The following is an 18,411-nucleotide window of genomic DNA, read 5'->3' on the forward strand; positions in this document are numbered from 1 at the left end:
TGTGCCGACCTGAACCTGAAATTAAAAAAACGGATTCAAATCGGGTAAGTGACCTGAAATCTTATATTCGCAAGTAAATCGACAACGTGACTCAATCAAAAAAACATTTTTTTCATTCGAAAATTTGACAATTTTCTTTTTTCAAAACGAGCGACGAAAATCGAAACGGTTCACTTCAGACTCACAATTCATTGTATATCGATCAACTGCCACCGTCAACCACTTGCAATCAATTTCATTTAACAGACCGAAATTTGCGCGAATTCTTTTGACGAGTTCATCGGTTAAAGTAACTTCGTCCAAGTGTCCCATTGACACGAATTTTAAATTGTGCTTGTGATCCTGTAAATAATCCAAATCCACTACGATTAGCTTCGGTACTGCTATTGTCAGAGACTCCAGTTTCGGGAATCCACTCAGTATCGATCGGATTTTCAACGAAACAATTCGTACTTGTCGCATGTAGTCATCATAAGTTACTTCCATTTTCAATTTCTTAAGATTCGGATAGGAAGCCATTAATTTAGGTAGCCACGGTTCATGGTACAGGCCTTCAAATACAACTTTCAATTCTCGTAAGTTTGAATTGAAGTAGTCGCCTTTCCCGTCAGGTTCTCCATAGATTGGAATTTCTAAAACATCAATGAAATTGAAATGACTCCTGAACGCATCCGTTTCCATGGTACGACTGTCAAACCAATTCAAACTTGCAAGCTTCAGATGTTTTAAATGCGGTACAGATTTCGAAAATGCATGGATAAGGCTAACCGGATATTGCATATATTGATCCAAACTTAGCTTTACAAATGAAATGTTATTCCATGAAGCGAGAGCCTCAAGTATGTCCAAATTAAGGTAGTTAGAACCGCACAGTAGTGAGAAATCCATTAACTTCTTTAAATTCTTCAGCTTCACAAAAGACTCCAGTAAACCATACGAAAGCCTTATTGTTAGTTTCTGCAGCGTCAGGAGATTCGCTACAGCATAACTTGTTCATTAACATCTGATATGCCAAACACATTTAGAGATTTCAGTTTTGTTTGCTTCGATAAAATAGTTGCAAGCTGTCCTCGGGTCACTGCGTAGCCCACTTCTAAGGAATCTAATTGCAGCTTGTCGAAAATATCCATGTCAACGCCCTTGTCTCCACTGTTCTCTAATTTCAATTTTTTGATGTTGAGTTGCCGACTGAGAATGCTGTTCAAAGTAGGCCACCAAAAATGACTTACTCGCAGTTCCGTAAGCACTCCGGCTGACAGGCGATTAATAACTACAGCACACTGGTCGGCTGAGACAATCGACATAGATTTGAGCTTCTCTAAATTTAGGTCATCGTTGAAATGTTGGCTATGTGTTGAATTGTCCTCAGTCCCATTCAGTACTCGAACATAAATTAATTCCAAATGTTCAACGTTTGGTGTCGAAGATAAAATACGCAACAAAGTAGGTTCGTCCATGTAGAGCTGTTCACACTTGAAAAGTTTGATGGTCGGAGAAAACTTTTCAATGATCTGCCTCAGCTCTCCAAATCCAAAGCTTCCATCTAAATAGTCCGTTCTAAGGCCACTGAGTTGTAATTTGGATATTTTTTTACTGATGCTTGCAAGCTTTGCATACACGGGGAATCCATCGGATCATTACTAATGTAGCGTTTAAAAGACAATTGGTTAATCCGTAAACAAATTGTTGAATCATTTACATCACACGCAATGGCATAAAACAGCTTGCTCACCAGCGAAACTTCATTGTAAGTCGGCAGAAAGCTGAAGATTTTCATCAGCATTTCGACTGGTTGGATGTTCATATTTTCACTTATTTCACTTTACTTTCTCACTTTTGGCTTTTTTGACTTGAGAAAATGAATAATGTTAATTAGCCGGAAAATCAATAGGATTTCATAAAAAACGTGTTAAACGTCAAGCCATTGGTGCGTCGATGGCTTCTGTCGTACCATCATACCATACGCATAAACTAATATTATATGAAACTCACTATACTTTGACAGAAGCCGATGACGCACTTGTGAATGTGGTCGAATGGTTATGATCCAATTTGTGACACAACAAGAATCGTTTCAAATTTTGGGGGACGTTATTTATTGGCCAATAATTGATAGCGTTGGATTGCGTTCCACTCTTATATACCGATTGGGTGTCACATTTATGTCACTCTTTAAAATAAAAATTTGGAACCTCGTATGCGTATGTTCAACGCACTCCAAGAACAGGCACGAAAACAGAATTAAATAAGAAGCCTCCACGACAAAGTAGTCCAAAATTGTCATATAAATTCAGTTTTTTTTTATGTTGTTACTGCGTTACGGACGTCCCGTACAAAATAAGAGGCCAAATGACCGTTAAAAAAATCGGTTCTTGCGCCTGTTATTGGAGTGCGTTGGTATGTTGCATAATAAAATTTGCAAACATAAGATGCTTTTGTTTAATGTACTTCAAGCATGTGCACTAAACCTTGACAGTGTGTCACACAACTGAAGCTGTCGACTATAATCTTTTGGTTGAAGTGCGTTGCTCTGTTGCATAAATCGTTGTATGAATCTATAACTTCACCCACATTCACCTTGTCATCTTTTGTAAATTTTCGAGATTTTTTGATAAAATTTTATCGAATACTTATAGGCTCTACGTCCGGAGCCGGAGTAGGTTCGCCGTTACGTTACGGATCAATTGATCCACATCACAATTCGAACCGTGAAGGGGGGAGACAATTTGCGCAATAGTATTGAAATAAAACGCGACAGCGGATATGTATTCGAATCACAAAACAAAAATGGAATGCAAATTTTATTTCGATCATCATCATAAATTGGAACAAACAAAAATATATTTTTTTTAAACAAATTTCGCTAGATAGATTGGTGTTTGAGTAACTCAGTTTCTTTCTTCTTCTTCTTGCTTTCTTTCTTTTCTAAATTAAAATTATAACTTCAGATAAAACGATTCGAGTAAAAACATAATAAATTTCAAAAAAAAAACTTAAACACAAAGAGATTAAATCAGTTAACAGGATTCGATAATAATTGTAATTGTTGGTTGAGATTCCTAAACATTTAAGTTAAAACTTTTTGTTTTTTTGTTTCATGTTCTAATATATTTTTCTATGCCGATGTAGATGGATTGTCTGCAAAAGAAAGCCAGCACCATTATTAACGAGCAACGCTAATCGCAGTTTCGTTCTATTTTACCTTTAGTTTTGCTGAGACTCCACGATCTCTTTTTAATGTTCTGCGATGTATTGTATCCACCGCAGAAGCTGCACTTTAGTCCAACAAAATGGAATTTTGCCGTTGATTGCTGGTAGGAAAATGAAAACACTTTATTAACCCATTAACCTTCTAGTCAAATGTTATCGGAGAACGTTGACCAAAATAAGCGATGTGTATCAAATTTTGCGAATTTTAAGGTCCGTGATGGCGTGTGCGGAAAACGTAGATCATCGAAAACTATGTCCGGGCATGTGGTTGATGGATCCGAGGGAGCCCGGGAAGAAGTCCCCCCGGACGACTTTAACTTTCCGATGGTCATAACTCGGAAAGTTGAGAGTATTCTTGAAAACAATGTTCTAGCGGAATGTAGAGCTTTGAAAACTCTACAAAACTACCGAAGAAACCGATGGTCCAAAAGGTGCCGCTGCCTAGATTGCCTAACATCGAAAATCTGACCTTATGGTTTTCGACTTATATTTCCTGAGAGACAAATGATTATGTTTAGTTTGTGGTATGAGGTGGTAGGGGAGGTCGAGCACTACCAGTACACTAGGCATGTCCCGGGCGGAAATTCACCCGAAACAACTTTTTCACAATTTTTGAATGGACTTTTTAAGAGTACCCACATCGCCCGCGAAGCCAGTGAAGACACTGTATCCGGTGCTGCTGAGTCGAGGACACCTTGGCCAGTAAGTATACATAATATTCCATGACAGTAGCTGAACTCTTTCACAAAATATTTGTGGCATTCGATGTGGCACATGTATTGAAACACTATACTACGAACTTCAATTTTTCGTAAATATATCGAAAAATGTGTATTTGCAACGAAATCGACTTCTTATTACTACTCGTGGGTCAAATAACTAATAAAAGTTTTAAATTGTCATTTTTCCCACAAATTCCCACACTTTATTCGGATTTTGTAGTACAAACTACTGAAGTAATAGATTCGGTGTCAAACAACTATATGAAATAGTTTGAAGGACAGAAATAAATTCAAATTGCGCAGTAGAGATGTGCGGGTTGGTCCAAAAAATCTGGCAACACAAAAGCTCAAAGAAAAGAAAATTTTTACATAGAGAGGAACCTTTTTAGAGTGTAGCATGTGCGGTCGTCTTATGCTAAAATCCGATTAGGCGCTTACGCTGTTTTTCCGGTTGGGTCGGGCTTATTCGAATTTCATAAGCCTGTTGGATTTTCACTGGTTGAATTTCGGAAATACATAATGGGACGGATGGCTTCGGGTGGGGTTAGAACTATAGTCTAATCGAACTGTATCCCGTAATAACAAGCACGAAAAACTGGAACTTTCATCGCTCATTCCAGGGAAATCCATCAGTATCAATGTACGATCGAGGCCTTTACCATCATGACCTCTCGTGCATTTTCTCTAAAAGCAACGGCTTAAAAGCGTTAGGCCTACGACAAAACATTTTTTGACTTGCTCCGAGATTCATTTTTGGACCTGGGTTGACACTAATGAGCGGAACAGAAAAAAAAATCCGAGGAACATAAGCTGCATGCGAGAAAGGATATTCACTCAAACATTAGAATTCACTGAATTTGTCGCGTTTACATTCTCAAACGACGGTTTTCTCGTAATGTGATGATTCTGACGACATCAAAACAGCTATGAGAACGCAAGGAGTGAACCAGGATAAAAGGAAACTTGTATCTGTGTGTCGACCATGAAACATTAAAAACTTTCTTGAAAGCGTTGGTAACAAATTATTAGGGCCGGGCGCGTGTAAAACGATGGTTTAAGATAAACTCTCGCTTTGACAGGAGATGTCCAGTCATCATCCCGACACACAATCTTTTACTTCGCTACAGTTTTGACGTTCGTTTCGGTAAATGGGGACAGAAACCTCAACGCCCACGTAAGTCATTGATCTCGATAGCTGCAATTGATAACGTTACGGCAAATGTACACTCACCTTACAGCAATCGTTACAGAAGATGTTGACATTGCAATTTTCATAAGACTTTGGAACTGGAATGTTTCGAGCTTGAGCATCTAGGTAGTCCCACAATTTCTGCATATCAATCATTGATGTTTGGCATGTCGGGCATACATAATGGCCCGAAGCGAGCTACGGAACACGATGGAATTCAGTTAGATGATGGGTCAGGAAATATTTGTCGCAAAAAAAAAGTAATTTCCTTACCAATTGATCGAAGCACATTTTGTGCAGTAAATGACCACAATCTGGAATGTGACATGGAATTCTTGACGTATGAATATCACCTAAACACACTGGGCAATTGGACCGAGATATGTTTTCGACACACTGGAATGACATCCGCAAATTATTTCAATTCCATCTTCCCATCTCTCAACCGCAAATTTACCTTATGTCCTTCGATCTTCAACTGAACCGGTAAGCACATGTTGCACACTTCACAATGGAAAAAATTGTTTCGGCCACCGATTCGACATATACCGCACCCATGACAGTGGTACTGATCCTTATCTTCGTCGTCGAACAGATTGCATATCAAACATGTGTACTGAAAGTGGGGAAAGTCGTGCCATTCGACAACAATTTGCAACGTTGAACGATCGGTCGAAATTACACATACCTTTCCGAAGCGGACGTTACAATTCTCGCATTCGGCCTGGACTTTTTGTCGCGTGTCACATTTGGAACAGATGAGTTCGGTTAAGGTTTTCCTATCGAAATGATGATCCTCGTTTTCATCATGACAGTAACGGCACTTGTAGAATTTACCACAGCATGGGGTCTGGAATGGATGGAAGAGAATGTACTCAGATGCAATGGAATTATGGGCGGGATCATGCGAATGGAATTTTTTTTTTAATGTTGAACTAAGGTTTCGAAAGATTAAAATGCAATCCCTCCAGAGTCTAATGATTTAGGGTTAAATGAAAGCAATTCCCGAAGGAATTAAATTTTAATTCCGAAAAAAAAGTTCGGTCGCGTACTGTTAATCCCTAGAAGATTAAGATCTACGTTCATATTGTTGTCTATGTAGCCTCGTCCTTTAATTTAAGAAATATTAATCTATTACTTCTTCAGTGTTACCATACGCTTGTGAAACATAAAAGAATACTTGCCAGAGCACACCGCTTATTCTTATTATAACAGCCGATAACAGCTGACTATAATCATTTCAAGAAGGTTAACGTATAACTTTCAACTCAATTTTCATCAAGGTCAATGAATACATCTGCAAGCAGTGAATACAATACAACAACAACAAAACTCTGATCTCAAACAACGTTTCTCATTCACTTTTTTTGAAATGTAAACCACTGCAAAGACTTGAATCAATTTTAAGTCGATGTGCACAGGGAACCAGCGATCACTCGCGCTTATGAATACGGTAAATAAGCAATAAAAATAGATCGTTAAAGAGCGTACATTGTAATCAACATCACTTAATGCGACCACACAAAGAGAGTGCAACTTTTAATATTTACACCAGACCGTTTAGGAAGTTAAAATCGGTACTCAGCGGTAAGTTGCGGTACACCACTACTGAGTTGTTACACTTGGTAACTTCGTTGTAAATTCCAATGCAAATTCCGTGTCATAGCTGAATGCTCAGGGCGCCGATTCTCATGCTTGCCAAGAGCGGTTTTTACTTGTCGTAATGTTTGAGATGACAACCTGTCTCGTTACGAATTCTTCAATGCATGAGAATGTGTCCCTACTGTACCAGCGAGCTTATGCCGATGATTTCAATTGCCTATTGTTCGACTCGATCCCTCGAATCATTGAATCCAGTTCCTTCCCTCAGGGAATCGTTTTCTGAGAATGTGAACTGGACACAATTGATGAATGTCTGAACAGATGAAATCGTTGAAATTCTTAGGCTTATGACTACTCACTACTACACAACGCTGCTCGTTAAAAACTGACGAAAATTCGAGCTCGATGAGCTCATGGCCGAAGTCAAAGAACTCAATGAAAGTGTAAAACAGGTATGGTCCGCCCGGAGGACATAAAAATTTGATTTTCGTACTTAAACGCACTCATTTTCATATTATTTTGACATAAAATGTGAGTGCGTTTAAGACGAATTCGCCGATCGACCATACCTGTTCTAGACTTTCATTGAAAGAACTGGTATTTAAACACTGGACACAAACATTTTCAACAAACGAAGTAGCAGACTATTACACTAGGGGATGCGCTTGTAATCCTGTGAAAGATTAATTTTGTACGAATTGCTTACAGCAACAAAGTCGAATCTTCTACTCTCAATGGTAATCAGTCGTATAAACAGCAGCAACTTAACATACCAAACAATAAATCATCGTGATACGTGACGATGTATGGGCACCGCGACTTCAATGCGGGGTTATTATACCGATGTCGAGTGAATATGAATTTAACAGAACAATCAACCCGACCAATCTAAAGTGACCAAGACCAATCAAACACTCACCACGAATTTGGCACGTCGTTTATAATGAACACATCCAGTCGATCCATCCTCTTCAGATTCAATTTCGAGATTCTTCAGTTCGGTATTCAATGTTGCCTCACAATTGTTATTTTCGATGGTTGAACTATCGGTTGGATTGGTTTCCAATTTGTCAATTTCAGCATCGGCCATATTCAATTGCTTTAGTGTCTGGCGTTGGAAATGAAATAAAATGTTGAATCGTGTGCCGTTTAATAAAACAAATTTGTAATTACAAGAATAATATTAAATTAGCTGAAAAGTTAGAAGTGTACATGGTGTGTACACATATCGCTCTATGCATACAATATCGAAATGGTACTGCGCGAGTGTGAGTTACGATATATACATCGAACGAAAAGTTTTTTTTTCCTGTCCTTTCAATATTTGAAAAAGAAAAAAGATTGAATTTTGGCCACTAACCTTTAAGTTTGAATTTATTTTGTTGGTCGACCGCAACTTCGATTCATATTTCCACTAAACCTAACAGATCAGACGGTATCCTTGTTTTCGGATTGTACGATTAAATTAAAACAGTAAAAGTAGATCTTGTTGCTAATTTCATTTTAAAACGCAAATCGAAGAAGGAAAGTTTTAATTTAAAGATATCCGTAATTGAGTACACATGACAGATCTTAGGTACAGAGAGTAGTCGCGTCTGAGTATGGAGAATGGAAAAAATCCACAGACAAAACATCGTGATGTTTTGTTTATCTGATGGTCCCAGTCGAGAAAATAATCTGATCTGGTGGTCGAGTTATGGATCAATATTTTTCCACTACAAAGTGGTGCATTATTCCCCTGAGCTAAGTGATTAGATCCGTTTAGCTGAGACTGAGAGTTTGTTTAACCAATGAAAACTCTGTCCATGTTTTATTGTTTGAACGAACTGTCACATAAAGTTCCAATCGCAGTCACTATCAGTAAACGGCGTATATGCGTTGGAAGATAGAGCGGAGCGAATCGTATGAATCCTTAGCTATATGAAGAAGTGACTTGAGTAGGTTCGAAAAGTAATTTCACTGGGAACGAAAAGTGATATCATTGGAACTAAAAGTAGAAGAAAATGTGAGAGAAAAGTTGTTGTTTTGGTCCGCCTGAATGAAAACTTTTTTTCATCCTGGAGTACCAAAAACGTCACATTCACTCACCAAATTTAGTACCGAAAGAGCAAAATTCTCCCCTACTCTTTTCTCTCAATTTGCATTCCCGCTTATGTCATTTTCGATCCTATGTTTATTATTTGCCAGATGTGTCAATCGTTGTATGCACGCGAATATAGTTTTTTTTTATAAGTTTATAAGGATTGCTTTCGGCGTTCATACGGACTGCTTTCGGCATTACATGCACTTGGTACAGATTTATTTTTTCTTTCTCTTTGAGTTTTCCCACTTCAACTTTTTGTTTAAGTAATTTGATGTCTTAGGCTTGAATAAGGGATGTGACCCACTTCTAACTAAAGGTGTTATTATAAAGCTCATGAAAAGTAGTTGCTTTCGCACTAATTTATTTTACCGGAAACGGATACACATTTAAAGCAAAACGTTTCCGCTAAAACGTAATTTTTAAGATTACCGCCGTCATTTTATTTCTACTGGGTCATCTCTTCTGCAACTCACGTTCCACCAAACGACAATATTGTTGTTTGTTTACATGATTGGTCATAAATTTTTTTTCATAATTTTGGTTGCTTCGACGAATATTTTAAGTCAACCGATAAGTGAACTGTTAAAAACAACACAAGAAGCACATTTCCTCACAAAATCTGAATTAAATCACACCGAAATCACCGAAATTATGACATTTTCACAACAAACACTACATTTTTGTGTTGGCGATTTGACGTTTGAAAAACTATAATCATGTTCCGATGAACGACTTTTACGATGATTTTCTTCGTTAAACCATATTTGACTAAGTTCAAGGTGGATGTGATTTGGGTGTGAAATTGAGTGGGAAGTGCTATTTTCATAGATTTTCTTTTTGTAAAATCTTTTAAATGAGACAATATTTTGAGGATGCCCGATGTACGAGTTTCTTATTTTTCGTATTTCTATTGATATTTGACAAGAAATCGCGAATAAAATCGATAAGTCCCTCCCTTATTCTACTAACAAAAAACCGCTCCGTTTTTCCTCCGTTTAGCTAAACCATACGCTCTTTTCTATTGTTTAAAGTGTAAACGGTGTAAACGGAGAGAAAACCGAGTGCACTGATAAAAAAATTTACGTCCAGTATGTATGAAATGGATGGCAGACAGCTTCATTTCTGCCTTACTTCGGATATGTATATTTCAACGTCTGACATGTATATCCAACGTCTGACATGTATATCCAACGTCTGACATGTATATCCAACGTCTGACATGTATATCCAACGTCTGAGATGTATATCGTACATGTCCGACGTATAGTCATACGTACTGCTCGTGACTATCCGTGTCACTCGTATGTTTGTACATCGAACATGTACGATATACTTGCCAGACGTTGGAAAATACATATCCGAAGTAAGGCAGAAATGAAGCTGTCTGTCAGCCATTTCATACATACTGGATGTATGTTGACGAATTTTTTTTATCAGTGTGTTTTTTTGTATGTGAAAATCAAGTCTTAAACTGTTCTATCAGAACCTTGACTATTCTTCCACATCGGCACAAAGTTGACATTTGCGAAGTATCTCTCTGCGTCCCTTAGATACAATACTTTGCATTTGAGTATGCATGGTATGCGTGCATATTATTTTTATTATCATGAATTCCATAACATATGATCGCTGGGAATATTTTGACATTATTTAAATGCTCTCTCTCTATTTTAATTGAATCTTTAAACAAAAAAAAAGTACACAAAGTTTCGACGTTTGTCTTCAATCGAAATTGTCGGATAAACAACTTACGATGAACTTTGACGATATTATTTATGTGTCGCTGTTAGTGAGCTGTATTTTATTCGGCAAATTCTACAATCAATTCGATAATGGAAAAACCAAAAAAGTTATTGGAACAACCTTTGGACTAGTTATAATTTTCGTGGTATCTGGGCGGCATATAGTGCATCCGTTGGTTCGTATATTATGATTTTATTCCATTCATGTTGAACAATATTTCTTCGGCAATTTCAGGTTTCTTGTCTCGGATGTGCACTATGCATTTTGTTTGTCAATAAAAGGTAATTTATATTGTTTAATGATCTATGTTGGCGGAGGTTAAATCGTTTATTTATATTAGAATTAGAATTGTCATGAGAAAATATTATAAAAATTTTTAATGTTGAGTCAGTTGAGTTGAAGACAATCATCGAATATGCTTAGCAACGCTTTTATCATTCTGAAACCATATAGACACTATGTTGTACTCAAAATTAAACTTTTAAATCCTATATACAGCATTCAAATCCCTAGCAGATGATGAGACGTAGCGAGAAATCCGCTAAATAATCACAGTGCTGTTGAATAGAATTCAGCTGACATTTGAATGTACTTCTGATAAATATTTTTGGGCATTATTAATCAGCTCTGAGCCCTGAACAAGGTTGCACCAATATATTTTTTTATTTGACGGTTCCACGGATCCCATGACACACAATGCTACAGGTTGAGTAGTAGAAAACTCCGGTGGAGATTGGAATTCTGATATCAATGGTATAAAAAATTCGTTCCATGGATGCAAGGGAAGCTTGCCGAACCTTCTGAAAATCGTAATTTGAGTCTCCGTCAGCTTCCCTTACATCCATAGGACCATTTTCTTACACCATTGCTATCGCAATTCCAACATCTACCGATTGCAACCCAAATCAGTGTTCTACCACTCACTCTGTGGTCTTTAATGCCATGGTATTCGTGGAACCAGATGGTGCGGTTAATTAATAATAACGAGAAATATCAACGGTGCATTCAAATGTTAATTAAATTCCAGTCGAACGCACCGTGGACAGTTTAGGAACGCTACCTTTACCTTCCCTGCTATTTACGTGCTTTAGGATCATCTCTTTGTTTTGTGGTGAACTTTCTCCTAACAAATTCTCATTTCACAGACATTGCCACATTGCAAGTTTTGCATTCATGTTCACGTATTTGATATTGTTCCGAATGATGGATACATTCGGATACAGTGCACCATCCGGACACACAAACATGGTGCAAATGATTCTAACACTGAAGGTATATTCTCGGAAAATTTTACTTTAGTGCTCTAAGGAAAGTTTTCCTTTTTCCAGCTTGTCGGACTGGCTTTCGAACGGAATTTGGTACTGTGCCATTCGGATGGAAAAGAGAACGGTGAGGAAAGGGATGCTCTTGAAAATATCACATTCGTAGACATTTTTCACTATTCGTTCAATTACATCGGCGTGCTAACTGGTAAGCAATTATATCGACCGATTACTGTCTATATCAGCCCTATCAGGTCAACTTTTCTCGCCTTCCCAGGACCCTATTTCCGTTATCGTACGTTTAACGATTACTTTACTTTGCCGTTTAAACATCGTGCAAACAACATCGGCGCAACAATAAGTAAAATCACTTTGATTCCATTGTTCGCTGCAGTGTATTTACTCGTCAGCTACTTGTGGCCGTTGAGTGTAAGATGGACGCATGTCTGGTAGAGTTTGTCATGTTGATTTTATGCTCATTTTCAGTACACCGATAATCCGGAGTTCTACAATGAACGTTCGACATTCTATCGTCTGATGTATGTGTGGCCACTGTTTCTAACATTCCGGATGCGCATTTACATTGGCATCACGCTTAGCGAGTGTGGTATGTGTGGTTACCGATCTACAAACAACATCTTGACCATGTTACTAAAATCGAATTTTGTTTAGTTTGTACAATGGCAGGTTTCGGTGCATATCCCGTTGATGCTGACAATGCCCCTGGTTACGGACCGCGGAAGGAGTATAAATCATTAACGGCGTAAGTTACCAGTTTTCTTTTTGTGAGTTAAAATCGTGATAAAATCACAACACTCCCCTCCGTTAATTGCAGTGAGACCGGCAAATATTCATACGATTTCGAAACGATTCATAACGTCGATGCGTACACAACCGACACATGCTGGACATTCCGTGAGGCAATGAAAAGTTGGAACATGTGCGTACAATACTGGCTAGCCATGAATGTCTACAAACGTTTTCCCAGCAAACAATTTCGGTTCGTCCCGACTGCCATTCATAATTCAATCGAATTCGATCCTAACCGCCTCTTTCCATCCATTTTCACAGAACTCATGCCACTCTTCTTGTTTCGGCACTGTGGCACGGTGTGTATCCGGGTTACTATTTCTGCATTTTTGGAGCACCGTTCTACCTACCGATCGAAGACATTTACAATAAACTCATCCGGAAATCGGCCGAAGGATTCAGACTGCAATGCATTAACGTTGCCTTTTGGATATCGAAATTTTTTGCATTTTCATATCTTGGAATTGCCTTTCAACTGCTGACCATTGACAGGATTTGGTTTTACTACAAGTAAGTTTGCTCCTGACAAAGTGACCTAAGAGGCTAAGACTAAAAATGAGGTTCAAATGGGAGGGACCTCGGGTCCGAACTTGTGGAGTGGAGATGGCTTTTGCGCATGACCTAGGATCGTATGAGTCATTTATGACGAATTTCAAGCAATGATGAGAGATTTGCAAGCTCCTGTGACATCAACGTCAGAGCCTTTGTTAAAGATCGACTTGACTGCTAGTATTGCTAACCTTGCTTCTAATAATACTGGAAATGAACATGATCCCTAATTCTACAACAAGTTGTTTCTTAGATGAATCTATTCTCAGCTACTTGATTTGATGATGAAACGGACGTTGCTCCACTGATGTCCAATTCTCTCTATTTTTCATTTCAGTTCCGTGTATCACTTGGGATACATTTACTTCGCAGTGATGTTTATAATCGGAAAGGTTTGCCTCTCAATGCAAAAGCGGCCAACATCGACCAAAAATGATCGAACTAAGTCAACGACACCGTTAGACAATGACAGTACAACAGGGAAGACCTCCAAGTTAGATTAAAATTTAGAATTAATTTTGTTAACCTTTCACAGACGGCAAGCATATATAACGTACGGTTGTTGATGTAAGCAGGTTGCCATCGGATTCATAGAAAATCTATTACTTCATTAGTGTTAACATTTCGCTCTATGAGATCTCATTAACCATCAATCTTATAATTTTGTCGTCGCCAACAGATAACAGATGACTTATAGCCGTCCGTGAATGGTTTATTTAACTTAAGGCCTTAAGCACATATTTTGATAGGAGCGGTCGGAGCAGTATCATGAGAAAGTTTTTCTGCTTCAAGATGAATTCAAACATTGACTTGCAAAGATTTTGTTACTTTCGTTCCGTCTCTCTCTTCCATTGTAAAATTGTAAATAACACGAAATCGATAAATTGTCCTCTTGGCTAAGTAATCAATTGAAACATTAAACATACCGTCATCGATCATAATGTCAATGTCAAGCAGAGAAGTGATTTCACTTCTACAAGGTTTCGGCTGCATGGGAGAGAATTATCTCAAAAATCCATTCAGACTGGGCAGATTCTCTCATACCACATACAACCCATTCATTATGCGCGTTCTACCCGCTGAGACGGAGAGTGAGCTGCCGGTATCATTTCTCCGATTACAAGTTGCTATAGCGTTATCATCATCATTATGTTGCCATATCGTAACTCTTCACATCGAGAGGAAAACTGCTCCGGAAAGTCATGGTACAAGGACCAGAAAAGTCACTATACTGCGATGCACGTAAAATCAAAGTCATTGGCTCAGCTTGACTTTCAGCTTCATACAAAGTCATTGTAGAGCCTTTTCGAAGTAGTTTCCTCCTCGCTTCACATTTAAATCCACCGTTAAATTATGCGCAAGTTGATGTTTGAGTTCGGAGATATTACTTAAAAAACGATCTCGCAAAATAAATAGGTGAAAGGGAACTAATGGCTTAGAATTGCTGATGGTTGTATTAGTGGTTGGATTTACCGTTTCTTGTTACATTGAACATTTCACCTTTATATGAGTACAACGAAATATTATAGTCATTAAAAATCCGCTATGTCGGTTACTTATAGCTTAGAAGGTGAGCCTACGTTTCAATTCAAACGTATTTCGGATTTTCAACACAACTTTTTACGGGTCTAATGGTTCAATTTAGTGTAGAAAATGTAATTTATTTGTAAATTTATTGTTAGAGCGCACTTAACGTTTTACCTCTTCAATACAGTTGGATTAATTTATAGATGATTGTACACTTTAAGGTCAAACTGTTGCATTTAGTTACAGTAATTTCGGTATTTGGCGTAATTTATAAATTTGTTAACAGAAACATCGAAACAAAATAAAGTTTCTATTTAAAATTGAGGAATTTCGTTTTTTAAATTTGACTTCAACGTAAGCAGGACGATCGTGCAAACGGGATGACAAAATGGTCGACTAAATTTCTTCACGACAATAGAGCTGGAAGATTTTCAAAAGTTGCAATTTGGAATAGTCACTCTACTCGCAAAACTACGCTCTTGTTTGAATTTCCTATTTTCTTCCCTCGGTAAACACAAATTTTTTTATTTGTGCAACGTCAATTTGTTTTACTATTTAAAAAAAAAAAACTCTAAGGAGAAAATACCTATTTTCTCTACTGTCAAAAAGAGGAAAATAGACACTTCCTCCCTCGAACTGTCATCGGACGTCAACAAAGCGAAGATGATATTAGCACCATGCTAATATTAGCACACGTGTGCAAATAGTATCTCTTGGGTGCTACTGACAGTTGTGTGAGCGTCACTCTTTCTGATATCAATACTTTTGCAAGTAAAGGAGACCGGAAATACTACACTGCTCTTAACAGTCGTCAATTCCTTTCAAATAAAAAAATATATGAAAATTTCGAAATATAGGCAAAAAAACACCACCAACAACTCGCGTCACATAGGTAAATAACTAGTTAATATGATTGGTTTAAGCTTGTAAATGCTAGACCGCCGTCGCGGTGTGATCAACCTTATTTTCTTCCCTCAGTAGACCATGAGATAATTGTGTTTTGTTACCGACTCTCTCCATTTATTAATTCCCTCTCAAATTCATTTACCATCAACAGGCAAGCATAATTGACTTATCCAACCCGCACTGCCTACTACGATAACACTTTGTTCATGTTTTCAAAAATGGTATGGGGCATGAGTTCTGCGAGTTTGTAGAATTTTGTGTGAAAAGTGCGGCAGGATCGGACAGAATTCTGCGGATTTTTTGCGATGATTTTACAAATAAACAAGATCTTCACAGTGACGACTAATATCCCGGGAGGTGAAGGTATGAAAATCAGACCTTTTATAGTCAAGTATGTGTCAGCCAAGTACCTGTATCTGCGTGACACGTGATCTCCCCAAAGTTTTCGGGCTTGGAAACGATTGCCTGCACATATTATATATCACATCATCAAACTCTTCACTTTGACATACGCCGATGACGCACTTTAAGCTCCTGTCAAATATTCGGAGTCTAAAGCATGTCCTTTCACTAATTGTCCACAGTTTAGTAAAAGTAGTTTGCCAGAATTTCTTTGTCTAGTATTGAAAAAGTTGAGTTTAAAAAAATGGACGCACCAAGGTTAGCTAGATACTTATCAAAAATTTTGCTCGATGAAGACGAGTCAGATACAATACGTTTTGAGTTCGTTAATGAAAGCAGAACAATCCGCTGTACTTCAATTCGCTGAATTGTATCCGGTGCAAGATTTCAAGAAAAAATTGGACAACGTTAAGCTTGCACTTGACGAACACAATCCTGCCGACTTCTTTAAGTTGACTGTGCAATTTCAAGTAGGAACTTTAAAGCAGCAAGTTATTGATCACTTGAAAATCCTTGAGCCAAATGATACTTGGACTCGCGAAATGTCAGATTCAGTTATAAGGTGCTTGCAAAGGGAGAAAAAGGAAATTAGGGAGAGCACAATAGGCCCATCGGTGGCCTCAGTGCGCGTTTCTTGTCAGATATAGGCCGAGCAACAACTAGCCTTAATAAAAAAAGGAGAAAATGGAAAACTTAAGCATTGCACAGCGCCAAACACCCCAAATATTACAATCAACAACACTCAAGTATGTATGTCACAGCCGGCGAAACCTTTGAACATACGTGGTCTTTATACTAAGCAAGCTCTATAAAAGTTCAGATAACAGTGTAGCAGGTGCTACAGGTAAAACTAGCGACGTTCCGTCTATACATTGTTCTAACTTTTTTCCTATTAATAAAAATTTCTGTTCTGAAAATTGTTGGTTTTATAATGTTCATCAAAAAAAAAAAAACCTAAAAAGCCTCTGGCTTGGGATCTTTAAAGCAACGACAAACATACAAGTAAAGGGCTGCCTTACCGTGCTGGTGACGTATGTGACAAAGTATGTAAATGAAGGGGTCTGACATCTTTGTTCCTCAACTTTACGCACTTTACGTGTCTAAAATATTGATGCTGATAAGGCGCATAAACGAGAAAATACTTTCCCTTGAATTATCACTAATTTTCCAGGTTCTTTTCGCCATATTTTCCTTCATTCTCTCTAAAAGTTTTTTTTCTGGAAACATGGAAAAATGTAGGAAAATGTGCAAGAGTGTTGTTTCAAAAATAGTTGATGATACAAACAAAAACATCAACAAAACGTTAGACCTTCTCCAATTACACTATCGACAGAAGAAGGATGTTTCGGCCTAAGATTATTAGGGTGTCAGATTTATCGCCAAAGCATCTTCGGAAATTTGCCATAATGAGTTAATGAGCTGCTTGGTAAGATAAGAGAGCGTCTTGTGATTTCAACAAATTTTAAGATTTACGTCAAGAATATCAATGAATGTACAAACCAGGTATGGTCTGTTCATACAAACCGGAGGACATGGTGATTTCATATAAACAAACTCACCTCTCATGTGAGGTGAGTTTGTTTATATGAAATCGGTATGCCCTCCGCTCCATACAAACTTTGACATTCGACCATACCTTTTGTGTTGACATTGAAAAATATCAACAAAGCAACACAAACGTATCAGCATCAATCATCAATAAAAATCGTTGTCATGCGGTAAACAAGTTCATTCATAAATAGTTATTTGTTTACCGGGTGGAAAAAATTGGAAATTTAAGTAAGAGTGATGTTTTCAAGAGAGGATCGTAATTTCGCTCGACTTAGAATTTACTCTTTCCCCCAAGAGGTGAACACAACGCTTTTCATCATCAATTCATTGTTTCGGCACTCTGACACGGTGTGTATCCGGGTTATTATTTCTGCATTTTTGAAGCACCGTTCTACCGAAAGTTGAGGAACAAAGAGGTCAGACCACTTCATATACATACTTTGCCACATGCGTCACCAGCTTAACCTTCATGGTTGCCTACTGGAACCGTCTTTAAATTTTTTTTAGATGAACATTATAAAACCAACACTTTTTTAGAACAGAAAATTTTATTCTCAGGAAAAGGGTATAGAACAATGTAGACAGAACTGTAGTCTCAACTTTTATAGAGCTTGCTTAGTATGAAGACCTCGTATGTTCAAGCAAAGGCTTTACCACACAGTATTTCTTCCAGTTACGAGCCCCCTCCCGTCAATATTAATGATAATTAATTCAGAAAACATTATTTCCACAAAAATTGATGCTAAACTGAATCATTAAATAGTAAATATTCGTTTGAGTCAATCATAGTCTGCTAAAATAGTTTGTATTAATTACATCAACCGAATACCACAGAAAGAAATCTAAAAAAAAATC

At 37.7% G+C, this 18,411-nt stretch overlaps 2 protein-coding genes across 2 annotated transcripts; one reads left to right on the forward strand and one right to left on the reverse strand.

The window, feature by feature from the left end:
- Positions 1-2,783: 2,783 nt before the first annotated feature.
- On the reverse strand, positions 2,784-8,315 carry LOC119078605 (RING finger and CHY zinc finger domain-containing protein 1). Its single transcript, XM_037186199.1, has 8 exons — positions 8,084-8,315; positions 7,643-7,831; positions 5,810-5,971; positions 5,579-5,737; positions 5,395-5,517; positions 5,164-5,319; positions 3,203-3,311; positions 2,784-3,138 (listed from the first exon to the last, which is right to left on the reverse strand). The coding sequence occupies exons 2-8, from the start codon at positions 7,811-7,813 to the stop codon at positions 3,116-3,118; spliced, it is 903 nt and encodes a 300-aa protein (XP_037042094.1). The 5' UTR covers positions 7,814-7,831; positions 8,084-8,315; the 3' UTR covers positions 2,784-3,115.
- A 2,122-nt stretch (positions 8,316-10,437) lies between these two features.
- Positions 10,438-15,021, forward strand: LOC119078604 (lysophospholipid acyltransferase 7). The gene is made up of 10 exons (XM_037186198.1): positions 10,438-10,724; positions 10,784-10,830; positions 11,695-11,821; positions 11,878-12,019; positions 12,089-12,240; positions 12,298-12,418; positions 12,484-12,574; positions 12,647-12,811; positions 12,883-13,131; positions 13,508-15,021. The coding sequence occupies exons 1-10, from the start codon at positions 10,560-10,562 to the stop codon at positions 13,671-13,673; spliced, it is 1,425 nt and encodes a 474-aa protein (XP_037042093.1). The 5' UTR covers positions 10,438-10,559; the 3' UTR covers positions 13,674-15,021.
- The last annotated feature ends 3,390 nt before the right edge of the window (positions 15,022-18,411 follow it).

This window comes from Bradysia coprophila, unplaced genomic scaffold (genome assembly GCF_014529535.1).
Source record: "Bradysia coprophila strain Holo2 unplaced genomic scaffold, BU_Bcop_v1 contig_297, whole genome shotgun sequence".
Lineage (NCBI taxonomy): Eukaryota > Metazoa > Arthropoda > Insecta > Diptera > Sciaridae > Bradysia > Bradysia coprophila.

What these genes read in the sequence shown, in the direction of transcription:
- LOC119078605 (XM_037186199.1), bottom strand. Translation starts at nt 7,813, where the DNA reads ATGGCCGATGCTGAAATTGACAAATTGGAAACCAATCCAACCGATAGT. An exon ending in TGAAGATCGAAGGACATAAG is followed by an intron (nt 5,518 to 5,578) that starts GTAAATTTGCGG and finishes ATGTCATTCCAG; the next exon opens with TGTGTCGAAAACATATCTCG. An exon ending in AAATGTGCTTCGATCAATTG is followed by an intron (nt 5,320 to 5,394) that starts GTAAGGAAATTA and finishes CGTGTTCCGTAG; the next exon opens with CTCGCTTCGGGCCATTATGT.
- LOC119078604 (XM_037186198.1), top strand. Translation starts at nt 10,560, where the DNA reads ATGAACTTTGACGATATTATTTATGTGTCGCTGTTAGTGAGCTGTATT. An exon ending in GGCATATAGTGCATCCGTTG is followed by an intron (nt 10,725 to 10,783) that starts GTTCGTATATTA and finishes CGGCAATTTCAG; the next exon opens with GTTTCTTGTCTCGGATGTGC. An exon ending in GCTACTTGTGGCCGTTGAGT is followed by an intron (nt 12,241 to 12,297) that starts GTAAGATGGACG and finishes GCTCATTTTCAG; the next exon opens with TACACCGATAATCCGGAGTT.